This window comes from Oryx dammah, unplaced genomic scaffold (assembly GCF_014754425.2).
Source record: "Oryx dammah isolate SB20612 unplaced genomic scaffold, SCBI_Odam_1.1 HiC_scaffold_1, whole genome shotgun sequence".
In the NCBI taxonomy this organism is placed as follows: Eukaryota; Metazoa; Chordata; class Mammalia; order Artiodactyla; family Bovidae; genus Oryx; species Oryx dammah.
The window spans coordinates 108,248,991-108,270,545 of record NW_024070185.1 but is presented as its reverse complement, the minus strand read 5'-3'; the positions used below and the strand labels follow the sequence as shown (position 1 = coordinate 108,270,545).

At 46.6% G+C, this 21,555-nt stretch overlaps 1 protein-coding gene across 3 annotated transcripts in view; it reads left to right on the top strand.

Moving 5' to 3' along the window:
* Nucleotides 1-13,200, top strand: part of FBXW2 (F-box and WD repeat domain containing 2) — a 35,142-nt gene extending 21,942 nt beyond the window's left edge. For all 3 annotated transcript variants that reach the window (XM_040241875.1, XM_040241866.1, XM_040241857.1), the window contains 3 exons: nucleotides 1,455-1,541; nucleotides 2,157-2,326; nucleotides 7,993-13,200. In XM_040241875.1, the coding sequence (XP_040097809.1) occupies nucleotides 1,455-1,541; nucleotides 2,157-2,326; nucleotides 7,993-8,281 (546 nt within the window). In that variant the 3' untranslated portion in view covers nucleotides 8,282-13,200. The remainder of the gene's footprint in view (nucleotides 1-1,454; nucleotides 1,542-2,156; nucleotides 2,327-7,992) is intronic.
* The last annotated feature ends 8,355 nt before the right edge of the window (nucleotides 13,201-21,555 follow it).

Sequence of the window (21,555 nt, the reverse complement as noted above, 5' to 3'; positions counted from 1 at the left end):
AAGAGTAGAGGAGTGTTTCAGAGGGTGCGGTGTGTGCACAGGCCCTGGGGTGGGAAAGAACCCAGAACTTTTGATAACCCGATGCCCTGGAAGACGAGCGGAGCTGAGCTGCAGTTGCAGGGAGGTGTGGGAGCAGGGGCCGTCTGGTGCGCTTTACTAGACCCTATTAAGGATTTTGTATGATTCTAAGTGTCGTAGCAAGCAATCGATGAGTTTCTGAGCAAGAGTCTGGTGTGATTCATGTTTTAAGAAGATAATTGCTGAGTTGAAAAAATGAATTCGAGTGGGGCACTGATGGGGCACAAGTGGATGCTCGGTGGCCAGTTAGAGACCCCTGGCTTGGACTTGGGTGGCGCCAGGGAGAGAGAAGGGCACATGCGGAGGCTGTCTTTGAGGCAAAGCCAGCTGAGCTTACGGGGACAAAGGAGGAAGATGACTAGTGGGTTTTAGACTGGGTGGGGCGGGTGACTGTGTGCGAAGACCGGTAATACCACTGAACTGCACACTGGAAGATGGTTGCGATTCTGCATTTTATGTTCTGTGTATTTTACCACAGTTGTAAACTGGAAAGAAAAACCTGTACTGGGCACATTCAGTTTTAAATAGAAAAGTTACTTAAGACAATTTAATATTAGTTAAAAAACAGTGGATTTGGGGCTAGGACCTGGCTATAACGTCTTAGACAAGTGACTCCTCCCTTCAGGGCCAGAGTTTCACCATCTGCTCAGGGTTCTTGCGAACATTAGGTGAGGTGATGGGACAGCTCCCCGCAAGTTTCATTTGTATCTGCAACCCAGGCTTCTGAGGGAGTGAGCCTGGCCTCCCTTCTCACTTGATGCTGATTTAATGCTAAAATAACCAGAACCTAGTGTTTACAGATTATCCCAAGTGCTCATGGGATTTTAGCTTCTAGTAGACTTATTTTCATTTTTTATTTCATTTTCAGTGCGATTATCTGAGATAATAGGTGCCCCAACCTCTGTTTTTAAAGATGAGGAAACAGGTGAAGAATTTAGATGGTCCCGCCCAAGGTTGCAGAGTCAGCATATGACAGATTCTGGTCGCAAGTAGAATGTCTTTTCTCTTCATGACGCATGTACTTATGAAAACAGGTCATTTGTACCTATTATGTGTATGGATTTTTTAATTTCCTATTCTTTATCATTTTATGACATCACGTTTTATGATTTAAAAAATCAGTCCTAATGTTTGCTTCCAGACCAAAGCTAAGAGTAAATGCTGCCAATATTAGACACTTTTGGATCCTGCTGGTAGCCTAGAGAATCTGGTTATAATAAAACTCTCAGTAAGGGTTAACTTAAGTTCTAGTTAACATAGAGTTATAGATTACCCACATACCATATCATTTCGAGCTCTTTTTCATATTTTACTTAAAAGGGATGTATATAGTACTAAAAGCGTCTTTCTATAACATGGATTTGTATTATTTCTAGGTGGTCTTGCAGAAGTGCAAAGTCAGGTCTCTCTTGCACAGCCCTGGAGACTACATCCTCTTAAGTGCAGACAAATATGAGATCAAGGTGAGGTTTTTTTCCCTCGATTAATTTGCTTCATGAAAGAGTGTGGCACATGGAAATATTTCAAGGGAGGCAGGAAAGTCTTTAGTCTAAGCCCTCTTAAACCCATTGGAAAGAGAATTTATTTATTTTCTCTGTGTTCTAGGCAGTTTCTAACTCTGATTTATAAATGAAGGGGGAAAAAATCCACAGAAATTTATCTTCACTGCGTTCTTACCATTTTCTTAAGACATATATCTCCTGCCCTCCTCCATTCTTAGGTCTGAAGTATGAAAACTTAATTTATTAGTATAATAATAAAAGCAATTTGCAAAAAGTTTACAGAGCACTCTGACATATATTTTTATTGCATCTTCTAAAATGTTCCATATGGTAGGCACTATCTATCTTCATTGCAGGAACTCGGGTTTAGAAGAGGTTGAATATTCTACCCAAGATTACACAACACATAGGTGCCAAATAAGAATTTGAACCCCTGCCTCAGCTGTAAAGCCTGTGGTGTTTCCAGTTCACTTCACTTTATTTCTGACTTAAGCAAACACAAGCCACATTGTTTAAAAACAGGTTTTTTTCTAGTGATGTGATCTATCATCTTTCCTAATTTTCTTTTATCTGTAGATTTGGCCAATTGGGAGAGAAATTAACTGTAAGTGCTTAAAGACGTTGTCTGTCTCTGAGGATAGAAGTATCTGCCTGCAGCCAAGACTCCATTTCGACGGCAAATACATTGTCTGTAGCTCGGCACTGGGCCTCTATCAGTGGGACTTTGCCAGTTACGATATTCTCAGGTAATACTTCCTGGGCCCTTACCGTTAGTAGGCTGTTGCAGTTTAATAATAAAGACAAAACAGTATTTGGAGAAACTAGTTAATAACTTGCTTTGGGGAAATGTTTACTCACATCAGCTGTGAATGATTCTGTGCTGAAAATCTCACAAAAAAATATTTTAAAGGCAGTAATTAAGTTAGAAAGAGTTATGTGTTAGAGTGTAGAGACTCAGCTTCTAGTCCCTCTTGTTAGGTGCTGTGTGCTCAGTCGCATCTGACTCTTGAGACCCCATGGACCGTAGCCCACCAGGCTCCTCTGTCCGTGGAATTCTCCAGGCAGGAATTCTGAAGTGGGCTGCCATTTCCTCCTCCGAGGGATCTTCCCCACCCAGGGTCAAACCCGAGTCTCTTGAGTCTTCTGCGCTGGTGGGTGGATTTTCGCCACTGCACCACCAGACAAGCCCAGTCTCGCTTCTTAACTCTGAGCTAACTTCCCCTTTCCCAGTGTCTGGATTCTCCTGCCAGGTTTTCTGGAAAATGCAGAGTTTAGATGGAAAGGTCTTTCAGATTTCCTCTAGTTGTAATACTTTAAGTTCTACGTCCTGGTCATTTTGAAAGTGTGCGTTGAGGAATCAAGTGACCTTCTGTTGACTATAGAAAGACAGAGGTACTTAGAGAATGTTACAGCCTGCGGGCTTTCTCTCCAGCGAAATAGAGGCCTGTAGACAGTTTTGCGATTCACTGGATACCATAGACCTCTCTTGGAGATGGCAGTATGTGGTAGCATGTTGGAGGCTGGTGGAAGCCTGTGCTGTGTGGTAATTAAGAGAACTGACTCTGGTGATAGATAAACCTTGCTTTAAGACCTAGTTCTGTAAGTTTCTTAACCTCTCTGTGCCTCATTTGTCTCACCTGTAGAGATTAAATTAATTGCCTTTAATGAGGATCAGTCCTAAATGAAATCAGTCCTGAATATTCATTGGAAGGACTGATGCTGAAGCTCAAGCTCCAGTACTTTGGCAACATGATGGAAAGAGCTGGGAAAGATTGAAGGCAGGAGGAGAAGGGGATGACAGAGCATGAGATGGTTGGATGGCATCACTGACTCGATGGACATGAGTTTGAGTGAGCTACAGGAGTTGGTGATGGACAGGGAGGCCTGGCGTGCTGCGGTCCACGGGGTCGCAGAGAGTTGGACACGACTGAGCGACGGAACTGAGTGAGGATCTAGCTCGGGACCTGACAATCTGCATTATTAACATGTCTGAGAAGTCCTCCAGAAAGGAACCTGTTCCAATTTGTTTAACCTGCTGTGCCTCACACACATTGGCATGCTGCCCTTGCTTGGAGGAGTGCCTGTTGGCAGCTCACAGGATTAGTGTTCCATAGCGTGCTTCCCTGGTGGCTCAGACTGTAAAGTGTCTGCCTGCAATGCGGGAGACCCGGGTTCGATTCCTGGGTCGGGCAGATCCCCTGGAGAAGGAAATGGCAGTCCACTCTAGCCTTCTTGCCTGGAAAATCCCATGGACGGAGGAGCTATAGTCCATGGGGTCGCAAAGAGTCGGACACAACTGAGCGGCTTCAGTCACTCACTCAGCGTGCTTCAGAAAGGACTGCCTGGAGACAAAAATTGAACAGTTGATCTTCATTGTTTTTATGTGTGACTGTTTAGAGGTCAACTCGAATGGGATCTGATCCTGCCAGCCAGCAGCTGACCACCCATCTTTGGTCATAAAGTTACAGCCTCATTATTGTCTTCCTGGAGTCAGACAGACACTACTCCTTTTTTTTTTTTTTTCTTCAGATCTACATTTCTAACCAGTTAGAATTCCAAGCTATCAGAATAATTTCTAGAAATAATTGATTGATAATTGTACACTGACAAAACAGACTGGAACAAATCCTAGAAAATATTAGTCCAAGCTCTTCATTTTACAGGTTGGGGAACTGAAGCTGAGAGAGGTTAGGGGCCTGGCCGAACATCCCACAACTCACCCTAGCCCAGCCCCCACCCACCCCTCCATCCGTCCATCCATCTGTGGCTGGATCATCCAGCAGACATATGCCCAAGGTAGCAGCAAGCCAGAGAGAAGGAACTTTTGAAAGAACTTGATGGTTTGCAAAGTAAGAAATTCAAGTACAGTTGGCCATGGGTTTTGCACCCACAGATTCAACCGAGGATGGAAATTTTTTTTTAATTTTCAGAAAGTTCCCAAAAGCAAAATTTTGAATTTGCCATGCATCAGCAACTATTTTCATAGTATTTACATTGCATTAGGTACAAGTAACCTAGAGATGATTTGAAATATATGGGAGGATGTGTATAGGTTATATGCAGATACTGCACCGTTATGCCCGAAGGACTTGAGCAGCCATGCATTTTGGTATCTGAGAGGGCTCTGCAACCAGTTCCCCCCAGATAACAACTGTAGTCACCATGGGAAAATCAGATCTTCGATAGTTTACTAATGTTTTTGTTTGATTTAAAGTTTGGAGGAGAGTGGTGCTGAGGCAGGGTGGAAGAAAGGGGTCGTAATCTTTTTCATGCTTAGAGGCTGTAAAGGTTTCATTTGATCCTGCACCTGCTTTTCTCCTGTAAGAATGGCAGGTGGAGTCCAGATTCCAGATGAAGGTTCTGTTGGCTTTTGCTGTTTGGATATACCAGCTGTAACCAATAAAGCTGCACAGTTGCTTGCTGCTTGCTAGTGCTAAGTTCAGGTTTTTTTCTTTTGAAAAAGGGGATATTTTATCTCTTACTCCCCCCCTCTTCCTCACATGAATAAAACAACCTTTCTTCAAGGGGTTGAACAATTCTGTGACTGTGGCCTCAGTTGCCAGTACCGGGTTGCGTTCCTTAAGCTTCGATGCTAATTGAAAAGACAAAAAGCGCCAGCAGCAGCGTGTTGCTCCACAGATAAGATGCGATGCGCTCTGCTCAGTGAGGCTACCTCAGTGCAGCAGGCAGGGCGCAAGCTGTGCAGCAGGGATGTCTGTTTGCAGTTCTAAAGTAATCAAAGTACAAGGTGCTGTGAGCCTGTCAAGACCTGTGTTCAGTCCTGGAGCATGTTTGTGCTTGAGTCTTTGAAGTCAGTTTAGAGCTTCCCTAGTAGCTCAGCTGGCAAAGAATCTGCCTGCAATGCAGGAGACTCTGGTTCAATTTCCTAGGTCGAGAAGATCCCCTGGAGAAGGGACAGGCTACTCACTACAGTATTCTTGGGCTTCCCTTGTGGCTCAGCTGATAAAGAATCCACCTGCAGTGTGGGAGACCTGGGTTTGATCCCTGGGTTGGGAAGACGGCTATCCACTCTGGTATTCTGGCCTAGAGAATTCCATGGACTGTATAGTCCATGGGGTCACAGAGAGTCCAACACAACTGAGTGACTTTGACTTTCATCCTTCCCAGCCTCAAGTCTTATCCCCTAGCCACTCAGTTTTCCAACTTCCTGGTCATTTTCTGCTTGTGTCAGTGATGTGGGACTGTAGACTCTCCTGGTGTCCCCAGTCCTCTTTGACTCTGTCTTGTAGGAATTTGTATTTTCACGTACTCACTGCACCACTGCTCTAGGCATTAGCAGATACTTATCTAAGCTGTGTGTTAGGCACTGTGATGCACGCTGGGAACCAGCAGAGGTACTTACCAAACTTGCAGACATGTTGAACCAGGAAAGGCTGATATTAAACAGCTGACTACATGCAGATGTTTTAATGGGTGGGAGAAGAGCAACATGGAATACGGTACACTGAGACCCTGCCTGGTTTGAGAAGTACAGGAAAGCTGCTTTGAGGAGGAGGGTCAGGCCAAGCTGTTAAGGGTGAGGAGATGCACCTAGCTAAGTGCTGGGGGTGCGAGTGTGCGGTGAGGAACACGGTAGGCCGAGCGTGCAGTCTGCTGAAAGGCCCAGAGCCCACCAGAGCCTGGCGCGCTGGAGTGACTGAAAGAAGGCCAGCGTTGTAGATGGGATTACAGTGGGTAGCCAGGGAAGGGGTTGCAAGTTTGAATCAGGTGGTAATAGGTGTAAATTTAAGTGTGAGGTTAAATGATTGACAGCGTCCAAGAGCAGAGTTGGGGAGACCAGCTGAAACCCTGGGCGGTAGTGCAGGCACCAGGTGACGTCGTAGATCCGAGCTGTGGCAGTTCAGGTTGCAGCGAGTAACTCAGGAAAATGTAGGAGGTAAAACCAGTAGACCTTGGTGGTTGGATTTGTGGGTTTAGAGTTGGATGGCTGCCACATTTCCTGTCTTGAGTGGTTGGGTGAATGAGCAAGCCAGGAAACGGAGAGAAACAGGTTTGGCTGCGAAGTTGAGTTTTGGACCTGGTAAGTGTGAGGAACAGGTCTGTGTCTTCAGGCTGAGTCCCCCTCCCTTCCTGGTCCCAGACTGGAGTCCGATTCTGTGTGCGCTCTTCCCTTCGACCTGCCTGCGGGAGCCCCTCGTACGGGGCCTCTCATAGATCCTTCACTATCGAAGGGTGATGGCTGGTGATTTTCTCCCTGTTTTCTCTGGTTAACGTCTTGCGCGCACACTCGCTGCTGGTGTCCTTGTTAAGGTGTAGAGCAAACTGGATGTCACCTGGGCTCCAGCGGACAGGCGCCGCAGCTTGCGTAGCTCTGTCTTGTCGCTCTTTTCCCAGTGCTTTGAAGAGAACATTGGCGCTTCCCCTCACTAAGCGTGCAGAGACTGACAGTAGGTGTTCTAATTTGTGCTCCTCCTCAGCACCGTCTCCGCCGTGTGCCTTTGTCCTCGGTGGTTTATGAACCGCCAGCCTGAGACGGTTAGAGCAGCCCTCCCTGCTCTCCCAGTTTTCTCTAACTTACTACGAACCTATTATTATTAAATGTTTCTGAATTATTTGGGAAACTTTATATTTTCAGCCTCTAGACCATCTTGAGCAGAACCTGGGTTTGCTGCCTGCAGAGCAGAGCAGCACCAAATCGCTTGACTTTCCATCTTCTTTCTGGGCTTGGGGGGTTCCCCTCGGCCAATGCAGCGTGCCCTCCACGTCTGTGTGCTCTGCCTCCGTGGCCGCGGAGGGCCGGCCGCACTGTGCCATTATGTGCAGGGGACTCGAGCATCCTCAGATTCTGGTACCTGAGGGGTTCAGGAAGCAAGGGATGATGTATAGCAGTTTTTACCCAGCACTGAGAGTCGAGTGTTAGACTCTCCCTCTGACGAGTAACTAGCTAGTTGTAAAGCCTTAGCCAGAGTATTTACCCTGGCTGGACTTCAGTTTTCACATCTTAGAAATGAAAATATTAAATGAGATAATCTGAAAGATCCTTTCCAGCTTAGATGGGCATTTTATGCTTTTATAAATGTTCATTTCCTTATATGCCTGTGTTATGTTATTACGAAGGGTTCTTTTCCCACACCTTTTTTTCCAAAGTAGCCTGAGTTTTATGTCCTCATATTTTCCTTTTTATAAGAAAGTGCATTTAGTTTTAAATGTGCTTGAATTTTGTGTTGTTTTTTTTCCTTTGACTGCACTGCTCTCGGGATGGGAGATCTCCCTTCCCCGACTGAGTATTGAACCTGGGCCACCTGCAGTGGCGTCGAGGAGCCCTCACCCCTGGACCACCAGGAGGCTCCCTGTATCGGTCTTAAGTGTCTCCAGAAAAGACGGCAGCAGCGTAACAGACACACAGTGGCCTTCAAGCCTGGTTCACGCCTCTTACCTCTCATCCTTGCAGGGTCATCAAGACTCCTGAGACAGCGAACCTGGCCTTGCTTGGCTTTGGAGACGTCTTTGCCCTGCTGTTTGACAACCGCTACCTGTATATCTTGGACTTGCGGACAGAGAGCCTGATCAGCCGCTGGCCTCTCCCTGAGTACAGGAAATCCAAGAGGGGCTCCAGCTTCCTGGCAGGCGAAGCGTCCTGGCTGAATGGACTGGATGGGCACAACGACACGGGCTTGGTCTTTGCCACCAGCATGCCCGACCACAGCATCCACCTGGTGTTGTGGAAGGAGCACGGCTGACTTCGGGCGCCGGGGCTGCGGGTTTGGGGTGCAGCCTCTGTGGCAGCCGACTGCATGAACCAAAGTCCTCACCTCACGGTATCATCGCGCAGTGCACAATCACGTATCTGTTTGCCGGGGGCCAGGGCTCGGGGCGGGGGGGCTCGTTCCGTTGACACCACAGCATGCCGACGGGGTCGCCGTTGGCTTCATTTGTCCTTAGTTTGTGGGTCAGTGTGAGAGGCTGCATCTGGGGTTCATCTTTCTAGAATATGATTTTAAGTAAAGAAATTTAAATGGCTCATTAATCTGCTAATTGGTTGCCTATAAAAACACAGTCTATTATTAAAGCTTTTTACCATTGCCTTTTTCTCTCTTGAAGCAAAGGTGCTACGATGTTGTTACAGCAACTTTTCTCACATGGGGCTTAGCTTTTATAACAACCGTGTTGTAAAGACCACCACGTTCTGTGACATTTCATGTTCTCCACCAAATGCCAGTTCTAAAGAGAATGTGTCTGCAGCGCAAGTGCAGTTCTGTAGATGGATGGTTTGTGACCCGTGTTGAACCCTAGTGCTTGTCCCAGCCGGGACTGGCCGTGTCTGAGCCGCACGAAGTGCTGCAATCTTTGTCTCTGTGGGGCAAGCTTGCCCTGGGTCACCTGCCACCTCCATGACTGCGTAGAGGTGACATGGTACAGTGGAAAGCGCCAAGCTGGCAGACTGAAGCCCGGCCCTGTTACCTGGGAACCCTGCAGCCCAGGAGTGTAGCTCCCTGGGCCCCGTTTTCTGTCTGTATAGCTAGTTGTTAGGCTGTCGTTTTATTTCTGGAATTCTCTCTGGTCCTGTGTCTGCGAGCTGTGCAAAAGCTGATGCTTCAGTTTTGTCTGATTGCTAATTCCTTGTTTCTTGGCATTTGGAGATCATCTGTAAATGAAATCACTGATACAAAGTTGTCATCTCTAAGGAAATCAAACATGCAAAAAAAGAATGGATAAAAGGGAATGTGGAAAATGTTAACAGTCTGCTTTAAAAAATGTAAGCAGTGCTGAGAGGAGCTGGGGGTCTCTGAAGAAGCAGGTGCCAGACCAGAGAGAAAAATCCCCGACCCTGACTCTCCTTGCTCCTCTGTCTCTATCTTGACGTGTAGCCTCAGGCAGTCTAACTTTCTGTTGAAAATGAAGGAAAATTGCGCTAGAGTAGGGTTTGCAAACACGCAGGCCCGGGGAGCCATGCAGATAGCATAGGTGAGTGTAGCACTCTGGGCAGGGTGGAGCTGTACCAAGGGAAGCTCGTCTGACAGGGCAGTTTCAGAGCCCTCAGCGTCAAGTTGGAATAAGCCCAGTGTTGGCGCAGGTCTTCTGACTTTTCAGCCAGAGGTAGGCACCCAGAATTGTACTAGTAATTCCCTAATTTTAAAGATGTGGACAGTGGCTTGCAGTAAAATGCAGTAGGCTAATAACACAGCGAGTCTGCAGGCTGCCAGTTCCATTCCCACCTTCTCTTTGCCGCGGACTAGATGCTGTGATTCAGCAGGGGTGGTGTTTTAATGTAATTGTCACAAACAGGGAGAAAGTCGAGGGAACAAATGTTGGGAAGAATTCAGGAGTCCCCCGTTGTGTGACAGAGGAGTGAGGGGGGGTGCGTTTCACTCACAGACCTACAGGAGAGTATTAATAGTTACAAGATGAATTTAAGAGCTGGAACCTGAGTGGGAGGCTCTGCCTGGGAATATGAGGGATTCTTCTTGTTAATTTTGATATTAACCCATTTTTCATGTAGGGAAAGGGTTGCTGGCAGAGCTGAGAATGATTCAAAGTACGGGGGGGACACCGCTCTCCCAAATCCTGTCACCCCAGAGGCTGACAACGGCCCTCCGAATGCTGCAAAGTCAGGGTTTTAGAGAATTGACAGTTGGTTCCAAGGATGCATTTAGGTAATATCCCTGCCGAGAGTCTGAGGAAATCGGGTAAAAGAGCAAGATCTACATGCCCCAAATCCATCTCACATTGACTTCTGTGGGTGAGTGCTGCTTGGTCCTCTTAAGAAATGGGACTAGGTTCAGAGCTAGAATCTGTTTCTCAGGAACCTCAGGAGGCTTTGGGCCACAGTGAGGGGAGATGACTTTTCTCACGTTCGTCCACCCAGAACATGGAACCGGGAACTGGGATCGCAGGTCTGATGATTGTCTGTAGCCCCGCCTCACCTCCCAGCAGGCATCCACTTGCTTCAAAGACCACGCGATTATGTAGTCATCTGTGGGGAAGCCTGAAACGGCAGACCTGAAGCTCCTATGGCATGTCTCCTCTCACTTCTCAGCGGTGAATACCAAAGTTATCATCAAGGCGGTGCAGTGCTCGGAGTCCTGCCTTTATCCCTCTTCACATAGTATTGCGGTCCATAGAGTCAAAGCTGTGCCTTTTCCAGTAGTCATGTACAGATATGAGAGCTGGACCACAAATAAGGCTGAGCACCGAAGAACTGATGCTTCTGAATTGTGGTGATGGAGAAGACTCTTGAAGTCCCTTGGATAGCAGGGAGATCAATCAGTCCTAAAGGAAATCAACCCTGAATATTCATCGGAAAGACTGATGCTGTAGCTGAGGCTCCAATACTTTGGCCATCTGATGCAAAGAGACCACTCATTAAGAGGAGACCCTGATGTTGAGAAAGATTGAAGGCAAAAGGAGAAGGGGGCTGAAGAAATAGTTTGATAGCATCAGTGACTCAGTGGACATGAATTTGAGCAAACTCTGGGAGATAGTGGAGGACAGAGGAGCCTGGTGTACTGCAGTCCATGGCGTGGCAAAGAGTTGGACACGACTTAGCTACTGAACAACAACAGCTTCTATAAAAATGGGAAACCGACTCATCCTTTTGAAAAAAATAAACCGAGGTGAGGAGTTGGTGAGTGCCGTGGATGGGGGGACTCAGGCTCCTTTCACAGAGTCGGGGGTGCTCTTCCCACACACCGACTTCTGCTTCCGTAGCTCAGAGGCTAGGGATTTGCCTGTGCCTCTTCTTTTGTGAGTATTCTCTTTTCTGAAAAATTCTTAGGTCACGAGCAGATAGACTCCATCTTTCTTCACGAGCTTTGGATTTCTCCGGTGGCCCTAGTGTGGTGGAAGGTGGGGTGGCTCTCTGCACGGGTCTGTGGAGGGACTCAGAAGAACTTGGGGCTCTGGGGAGGGGATGGGGCCTGAGAGAGCTGAGGGGGTTTGAGGTTTCAGCAGACTTGGTTCCCATTCCAAAGGAAACTGGTTCCCCCAGCAAGCCCTGTTATTTGAAGACTAACCGATGTCACAGCTGGGTTTCACCTGACCTCTTACACCCATCAGAGAAGTAGGAAGAAAGACTTCCTCCAGGGGAGGGGCTCAACTTCGAACAAGTTCCACAGGAAGTACACATGTTTGAACAGCTTTTAAGTGGAAGAAGTGGAATATTGCTATTGGGTTTTAAGCTGTGCACTTCCTTTTTCATAGTTCAAAGTTACTCTGCTCTGGCCATTGGAAACGCTCGGGAAAACGAGTGAGGATTACGTGATCATGCTAGTATTTGCTCTCAGGAGAGTGTTTACTGCGCTGCATTTGTAAAACATCTTAGGGAGAAAAGAAATACTTTTGCAAACAGTATTACGTTAGTCATGAAGAAATTGTTTCTGTCAGGTGAGGCGTTTCAGCTGAACAGGAGTGGCTAAGGAGACTGGAGCCTGGCTTGACACGTTGCTTTGGCCAAACCCAGCCAACCCCCTGAAGCCGTGGTTGTTGCCCCGACTTCTGGGGTGCCTAGAGACGGGTCTCCCCACCGTCCTGCACCTAGCTCTCTGTGCCTCCTCGTCTGGGCCTCTGCCGGGCCCTGCTGTCTCAGCTGCTTGCCGATGTCTGTAGGGAAGTGTGTAGTCAGACTGCTGTCCCGGGAGGCAGCCTGGGCCAGGGCGCACTCTCCCCCTTGCCTTCAGCCCATGGGGTTGTCGGCACAGGGGAGAGGCCCCAGGTCCGTCCCCTGGACACAGCCTTCCTGCCTGCCTGTGCTGGTGCTTGCCAAGATGTTTAAGACGACCAGGACCCTCTTGAGAATCCTGCAGTGCCTAGATAGAGTGTCTGACGGGGGGCAGGTCAGCACTCTCGACAGAAACGCCTGCCAGCCACCTTTGTGTCCTGATGTGCAGCTCCTTGTGCTTACTCTAGGAAATTGAATTTCGGGATAAGTCATGGAATGGATTACCACTGACCTCTGCACCACTCCCTTCAGCCTGATCGGGCTGAATGACCATGCTCAGTGCAAAAGGGGGTTTTGTTATCAAGTTGTTTTCAGTGTGTTTCCAGTCTCCCCCAGTTGCTTAAGACTTGTGTTACAGTCTTGACCAGTGTGCACATACTTAATGACTGCAGCTTAAGAAATCCAGCTAACTTCTACTCTTCATGAATGTACTCAAGTAAAAATGTGTTTTTGCATATTTAAACCTGGCAAATTATTAATTCAGATGATAGAAGCTCAGTGCTGTTGGGGTCCAAATACTGACATTGTGAACAGACACATTTCATTCATTTAGACTTAGTTCTCTTGATGAGAATGCTCGGGTTGAAACAGGCTGTTCTCACCCATCCAACACCGATGGGAGCGTGGGACTTCTGTTTCACTTATTTGATGGATGTTGTGGTCTCGGGGGAGTGAGGTGAAGTTTATCCTGGCACACTCTGGGGTGGGTGGGTGGGGGAGAAGGGATTGCTTAAGCAAATAGTGGAGTGACTGGAGCAACATGTGTCTGTAAGATGAGAAGTTATTTTCATGCATCACAGAAGCATTCTTCTACCTGTGAGTGATTGTGCTAACTAGAAATCATTTATCTCCATACATGAAAGCAGGTTCCTTTGATCAGTTCACCACGCCCAAGTTACTGTTTGTACTTGAGAGAAATAAAGCTGCATTTCCTTAAAAATTGCGTTCTGCAATGAAGACTACTTTCTTGTCCCCCACTCCCGCCAGCCAATTTCAAGGAAGCTTTTCAAAAGCAAGTGTGTTTGAAATGAACTGTTCCTCGAATGATCTAAAGCGACTATGTTCTAAGGTTTCCGTATGTTCTGGAATGTCAGTCTAACAACGTAATGATCTCAACGAGGCCCAAGGGTGGAAATAAATTCAAAGCAAAATGCAAGGAAGGATTTTGGCGACCTTCGTGAATAGATGGAAATGGGGAGGAAAATGTCTTGATGCAGAGTCCAGACCTTGGAATCCTCCCTGGCTCCTCTGAACCCACTTGAGGATCAGGACATCCCCAAGTTGGTTCATCCTTTCTACTCGATGTAACTGCTTGGGGCTCGTCATCATACACGGCCCCGTACCTTTGCTCCCCAGCAGGGCCATGCGGGGCCCTGCTGCTTCACAGGTGAGAAGTTGAGGCTTGGAAGGGTGGCTGGTTGCTTACAGGAGTAGTAAGTGGTGAGAATGAGGCCTGGTGTTCAGCATTCACAGACACGGGTTTCTCCTACCTTTTCTTGTTTCTCTTCCCATTCTCTTCCCTACTTCGGGTTCTTCAGTCCAGACCTGGACCACTGCCCAGCCCCCTCGCCGCTCGTGTGCCCCTCCTGAGCCACCGTGGGCTCTGCGGCTGGGGCACCTCCCCCCCCACTCCCTGGAGCCCGTGTCTCTTCCAGCAGCCTTGTTGTACAGTCGCTAAGTCATGTCCCACTTTTCTCGCAGGACACCCTCCACCACCACCACCAGGCTCCTCTGTCCGTGGAATTCTCCAGGCAAGAACACTGGAGTGGGTTGCCATTTCCTTCCCCAGGGGATCTTCCCAGTCCGGGGATCAAACCTGAGTCTTCGTGTTGGCAGACACATTCTTTGCCACTGAGCCTCCTGGGCAGCTCTCCAACAACCTTAGTGACTCCCCGTTATCAACCAGAGGTGTCTAGGTGTATCAGTGTACTCTGAGTCCCAGCGTATCTCTTCAAACAGTCCTTGCTCTTTCTTCTCCTGTCTTTGCACCTTGGATCTCCCTGCGTCCTCATGGGGAAGCCCTCTGTGCCGCTTCTGCCTGTCCTCGGGCCAGCCTGTAGGGCCCCGTTGGCCTCCCACTGTGGTTGGTCTGCTGACCACCATCTGCCCACCAGGGCTGACTCGGTGTTTTGTCCCCGAGTCCTTAGCTATGCAGCTCATTTGGTGATTCATCACGTAGTACCTTTTGCAGTTGGCAAACCATTAGCTTTTACCCTTGATCTGTACACTTTTAAAAATTTAGGTGAATGCTTTGGCTCTCCAGCAAGAATTTAAGATTGAGTTCTTACGTGATGCTCAATACAGTCTTAATATTTTAGTAAATTTCATGCATTATCTGAGGGGCTGTGTATTACGAAGAAAAGAGAACTTAGATGTAGGAGCACGAAGCAAAGTGAAAGAGCAGTTACACCCGGCCCTCCCCTTTCAGGCTTCCCTCTGCTGCCGTGTTCTTTTCCATTTATTATTAACGTGCAGTTGGTTTACAGTGTTGTATTGATTTCTGCCGTGCAGAAAAGTGATGCAGTTGCGCATTTCTCCATATTCTCCTCCATTACAGTTTATCCCAGGATGTTGACTATAGTTTCCTGTGCTCTACAGTAAGACCTTGTTGCATGTCTCCTCTATATATAATGCTTGGCATCACCCCAAACCCCCGATTCATCCTTCTCCTGCCCCCCTCCCGGGCAGCCGTGAGTCTGTTTCTGTCTCGTACATTAAGTTCTTTCGTATCGTATTTTAGGTTTGCCATTTAAGTGATACCAGCGGCCGCTTGTCTTTCCCTCTGAGCTCACTCGGTATGGCACTCTCTAGGCCCACTCACGCCGCTGCAGATGCTGACTAAGGGCTGCGCTCTCGCATGGCTGTGCAGTGCTCCCTTCTGGGTGTCTGCCACACCCTTACCCTTTCGTCCATCAGTGGACATCTGGCTGTTGTCAGTAGTGCTTGCTGCTGTGAAGTAGGCTGCGTGGTTCTGCCATATTCTGTAACATCTAAAGCGCTCTGAGTACAGCAGAGCAGGACGTTTGATGATCTCTCTTTGGTGAGCCGTGGGGAGTCCTTGGCAGGGTGATGCTCCTCTCCTTTGCATTTTAACCACGTGTTCTTTTCTCTGTGGCAAAGCTCATCCAACAACAGAAACTTTTCAAGAAAATTACTCAGACTCATTTATCATAATGACCTTTATTCTTCTAGTCCTTACGCATTTATGTGTAGATTTCTGTAATTACAAGTCATTCTTTCATATTGTGTTGTCAGAATTGTGCTCTAAGTCTTTGCAATTACCGTAATACTTTGTAATATTCCTTTATTACATATAATTTGCTAAACCATTCCTGTTTGGGTGGATAATTAGGTCGTTTCCAGTTTTGCTTTTTAGATAATTCTACAGAGAATTTCTTTGTGCATGATTTCCTTAGAACAGGTTCCTAACAGATGACTTATTGGTAAAAGCAAAGGAACCTTTTTTTTTTATTGTTGTTATAGACATGGAAGAGAGCATAAAACACACCATTCATTGAGTCACTATAGAGGGAACAGCTGTATAACCACTCTCCAAGCAAGAAAGAGTATTTCTGGCTCCCCCGAAACCTCTTCTGTCTCCAGGAAGTAACACTGCGATGGCTTTTGCTTCCCGCCTGTCGTACGCTTTCCACATGGGTTAAAGGTGTCACCTCGCCGGGTTCAGTCTACGTGTTTCAACACAGCATCATCAGTGCTGAGTAGCTATTTTACACTTTGGCCAACTCAGTAGGTATAGAGAAGGTATCTCAAGGTTGCTTTAATTTTGTCGTTTCTTTAACATGTGGAGATAAGTCTTTATTGAATTTTGTATAATACTGCTTCTATTGTTTATTTATTTATTTTTTTGACCATGAGGCATGTGGGGTCTTAGCTCATTGGCCAGGGCCCAAACCAACACCTGCTGCATTGAGAGGCAGAGTCTTAGCCGCTGGACCCCCAGGAAAGCCCCCAGATATTTTTATGTGTGCTTATTTGTATTTCTTCTGAATTCTGTTTTCCTCTTTTACCCATCTTTTTTTTTTTTTTTTTTACATTTTCAAAAACTTGGGAAACAATGAGATGAGTTATAGTCACAAATAAAATCTCACTGATCTAGGCATCACTAATTAGAAGAATTCAACCCAAGACATGCATTGAAATTCTCTGTTTATAAAAAGGATTGATGTCAAGCGAACCTTTCAGTGATCACTGTTTATATCCCAGTCATTAACATCCAGTGAACCAGTGAAGTCGCTCAGTCGTGTCCGACTCTTTGCGATCCCTTGGACGGTAGCCTACCAGGCTCCTCCATCCATGGGATTTTCCAGGCAAGAGCACTGGAGTGGGTTTTTTTTTACCATGCTGTGTCACAAACTGCACTGCCTGTCAAAGTAGGTCTAGTCCCAGTACTTCAGAAGAGGGCCGGCCATCAACCTGTCATCAGTGCAGGATACATAGAAATGTCTTTTTCTGAACACGGCGTATGGCACGTGGGAACGCAGCTCCCCGACTGGGGGTGAACCTGGGCCTCTGCGTTGTGAGTGCCGGCTTACCCGCTGGGCCAGCAGGGGAGTCCTAGCACTGACTTTCTAATTTAAACTTTTCCTATTGAAGATGTGTAACAGGTGATTAATAGTATTCATAGGACAGTGTGGGCAGTCATGAATCAAAAAAATGTCTCCCCAAATTAATGTGTTGAAATTTACAATACGGAACTAATGCAGAAGGCACCAGGTGCAGACTCTGAGGACACAGTTGGCCTCGTGTTTCACTCGGCAGTGCAGAGTCAGGGAGCGGTTGTCAGGCTTGCTGTTCCGTTCCAGGCCTCTGAGTTCAGAGAGGAAAATCTCCATCTGTGAGGTTTTGCATGAGAGCAAACAGTCCTGAGTTTTGCTAGTTCAGCAGATTTAGCCATGTGAGGTGACTTGAGCTGGTTGATCATTCAAGCTTTAAGGGCACAAAGCTTGAACTCTGTCTCTCTTTTTTTTTTTTTTCTGGCTGTGCTGCTCGGCTTGTGGGATCTTAGTTCCCCAATCGGGGATTGAACATGGGCCACTGCAGTGAAAGCTGCAAGCCCTAACCACTGGACTGCCGGGGAATTCCCACTTGAACTCTGAGAGGAAACTAGAAAAACAACACTTAGAAGAATATTGTGCCAACAACCTCCACTGAAAAAACAAGGCGTTGTCTTCTCAATTTGTTTTTTTCTCCACCATAAGACTGTGTCTTGCCAGCAGGAGCAGTGTCTCACTCTTCTCTGTGCCCATATGGCCTAGAACTGTCATAAACTCGGAAGGAGGGGCTGGATGGACGCATGGGCCTGGGGCTGGTCTGCATTGATTCTGTGTTCCCAGCATGTGTGATATCCTTCCAGCACATTCGTGTTACCTGGGAACTTGGTAGAAATGCAAATTTGGGGGCCACACTGCAGACTAACAAATCAGAAACTCTGAGGCTGGAGTTGGGCAGGTGGTTCCCATGCCTGCAAAGGTTGAGTACCATGGCTGTTATCTATCATCTGGCCCCGTCCTGCCACCTAGTGGAATTACTGAGAATAGCATCTGGTGATGAGTAGAACAGAATTCTGTTGCTGTTGAATAAAACTGAATTAGACTTCCTGGTGGCTCAGACGGTGAAGAATCTGCCTGCAATGCAGGAGACCTGGGTTCAGTCCCTGGGTCGGGAAGATCCCCTGCAGAAGGGAATGGCTACCCACTCCAGTATTCTTGCCTGGAGAATTCCGAGGAGAGAGGAGCCTGGTGGGTTATATTCCATGGGGTTGCAAAGAGTCGGACACAGCTGAGTGACTGACACAGCAAGGACTTTCTTACGCTTAAAGTTACAGCCATTCTGAATGAGTTCTAAAACTAGAATTGCCTTCTACTTTACATTCAGTTACTGTAAGGCATTTCATGTCAAGACATCAGCAGGCAGACTACATAAACTCTTCCCTATTGTTTTATAAATAATTTTGTTCAAAATTTCTCTTATCATACACTAGAATAATACACAGCTATCAAATAGTGCTATGAAGAATAACTTGGGAAATGCAAACAAATTAAAAAAGGTGCACATCATGATTCAATATCTTGTAAAAACCTATAAGGGAGAAGAATCTGGAAAAAAACATGTGTTTGTGTGTGTGTGAGAGAATCACTTTGCTGTATACCTGAAGCTAACCCAACATTGTAAATTAACCATACTTAATTAAAAGAAAAGAAAGTTGTAATCCAAAAATAAAAAATACACATGGACCTTTCTCAGATCTATTTTATGTCATTGCAATAAATGAACCATGTAGCATTTGCAAAGTTTCTGTGAGAAATTTTAACCCCCAGATTGTGACTGCCTACTGTTTAAAGTTGCTACTGAACAGCAGAGAACAGCTTGCCTATTTAACCTGCCAGAAATGAAATAAAGGAATCTTGATTGAACAAGATTCTGCTTCTGTGTCTGATGGTATAAATAGGGCCAGGACCCTTTCCCCCATTTCTGAAGCTGTTTGACAAAACTGACTTTCTCCTCCAAATTGATCAAAGGTCTGCTATAATATGGAGGAAAAAACCTCTCCCAAGGGAGGGCTGAATCCAGTGAGATAATATCTGACTCTTGCAAAACAGTTTTTTTGGGAGAGAATAGTAATGGAAAACTCCTGGGGCTTACCTGTCAGTCCAGCGGTTAAGACCCTGTGCTTCCGCTGCAAGGGTCATGGGTTCCATCTCTGGCGGGGGAACTAAGATCCACATGCCTCACTGTGAGGCAAAAAAAAAAAGCAATAGAAAACTCTTGAACTCTAAATGTCTTGGGGTCCTGATATTTCCACCCCATTCCTTATTTTAAAAGAATTTAAAAAGTCTAGCCTGGAGGAAGTTAAATGATCTCTGATTTTGGCAAATCACAGTTAGAAATAAGGAAATAAGTGTGTACGCTCAGTCGTGTCTGACTCTGCAATCACGTGGACTGGAGCCACCAGGCTCCCCTGTCCGTGGAATTTTCCAGGCAGTACACTGGAGTGGGCTGGCATTTCCTCCTCCAGAGGATCCTCCCCACCTAGGAGTCGAGCCCTAGTCTCCTGCCCTGGCAGGCAGCTTCTTGACTACTGCGCTACCTGAGAAGCCCCAGAAGAACTATGGTAGGACTCAAATAGGGCTATTCATTGCTTAAACTACAGATTTTAAATCCCAGTAGAATGCAAGTGATAACAAATCACTTACCAAAAGTGCATATCTGAACATCAGTTCCTTAAGAGAAGAAATTGTGTAGATCAGATAATACTAAAGGAATGTTCAGTTCCATTTTCTTTTTTTTTTTAAGATGAAGATAAATTCTTCATCCGTAAGCCAATTCAAGTTTTTAGTTTTAACGTTAACAAGATTGGAGAATAATTCACATGTACGTATTCAACAAGGGCTAAAGATATTTAAACACAGTTTCAGACGTAAAGACCAAGAATCAACGACTGACCCAAAATGATGTAAATGGCTAATTTTTTTTCAGTAAAGTTTTGTTCCAAGAAGCTCTGTCATGGCGCTTCTGCTTAAAATGATGGCAAGTTCGTCTTGCCTTTATCTCCTCCCCTTCCATATACCCAGCAGATAGTAAAGGAATTAAAATTAAAAAAAAACAAAAAGCAGTATAGAAACACAGAAGGGCAAAGGGAGCTGAGGGGGAGGCCCCCGTAAATGTGAGGCTGCTGGGGATACTGTGGAAACGGAAAGCGGAAGTGAATGAGGAGTGGTGACTGATTCAGCAGATGAGGATGCTCAAGGGACAGCTCATTCAATGCGCTAAATCCTCACGCAGGAGGCAAACTCCTAAGAAAGAAATAGCAGTAGCAACACGTTACCTTAAAATACAGAATTAAACGCGGGGGAGAGGGGCCAATCAGCTCTGTGGCTCTGTAGAGCAGGCCTCAGAGATGGCAGAGAACAGGGCAGAAACTACTGGTTTTAATTCCAAATGTATTGTTTCATTCTAAATGCATTTATTCTGAGTGTAGAACTATTTTTTCTCTTCAAGCTCTCTATAATTTTATTTTGACATTATTTAAATCTTTTAACATTAGGGAAGGTAGATTTGGATTTAGCATGGGAAAAAACTGCTTAGAGCTATCCCACAGGGGAGCAAGAAAAAGGAGCCTGTGTCCCCAGACATTCCGCACCAGAGTGTCAAAAATGCGGTCAGCAGAATTCGTATGGAGTCACACACCGCTATGGATGTCGTCTAATGTTCTGTCCCATTAATATTGGCAAGCTGAGGCTCAGACAGCTCAGTTTGCCTGAGACCAAGGGGATGCTAGCGAACACAGATCTGTTGATCTGCCACCCAGAAGTTTTCCGATCCATCTCATGGCCTCTGAGTCACGGAAGCGATTTGTTATGCCCTCCTGGGCGCTTGTGCGCCTCAATGTTTCCCTCCAGCCCCTGGATGAGGTCACGGGATGGTGCGGCCCAGGTCGGAGGCGAAGGTGCCCCTGGGTCCAGCACAGAATGCACCGGGGTGGAACGCTGTTGCGGGTCATGAGGACAGCCCTGGCCCAACTTTCTCTTTGCCCTGGATGCTCGGTCTCGGCCCGGTCTGCCTTCCCAGGGCTCAGATCAGCTTCTCTGCAGTGCCTGGGACAAGGGGAAGGCATGAACACCTCGTATGACTAAATACTGTCAGATTACACCCCCGTCTCCTCTCCCACCAGCAATGAGTGAGGGTTTCTATGTTCCCACAGTCTTCTCAACATTTCTCATTACCAACTTTTCTAATTGTTGTTGTTGTTGTTGCCTGCTTAAGGGGTATAAAGGGCTTCCCTGGTGGCTCAGTGGTAAACAGCCTGCCAAGCAGGAGACATGGGTTCAATCCCTGGATCAGGAAGATCCCCTGGAGAAGGAAATGGCAACCCACTCCAGTATTCTTGCTGGGAAATCCCTTGGACAGAGGAGCCTGGTGGGCTATTGTCCATGCGGTCTCAAAGAGTCGGACGCGACTTAGTAGCTAAGCAACGAAAACAACCACAGCAGGTGTAAAGTGACATCGTTATTGCTTTATTTTTCTGATAATCAGTGACATTGAATATAAACTGCCTTCCATTGGGCTTTTAGGTTTCCTCCTGTGAATTGCCTGCTTCTAGGCAGTTGTGTGTGATGGTTTTAAAATGTGTCAATGAATTCTTTGATACTCCCCCTTTAAGAAGTGGAGTTTGTTTCCCTAGGCCGTAGGTGTGCCCTGGATGTACTCAGTGAAGTAATTTGCCTGTTCCTGGTTTGCAGAGAGCGTTTATCATCATCAGTGTGGCGCAGTTCTTTA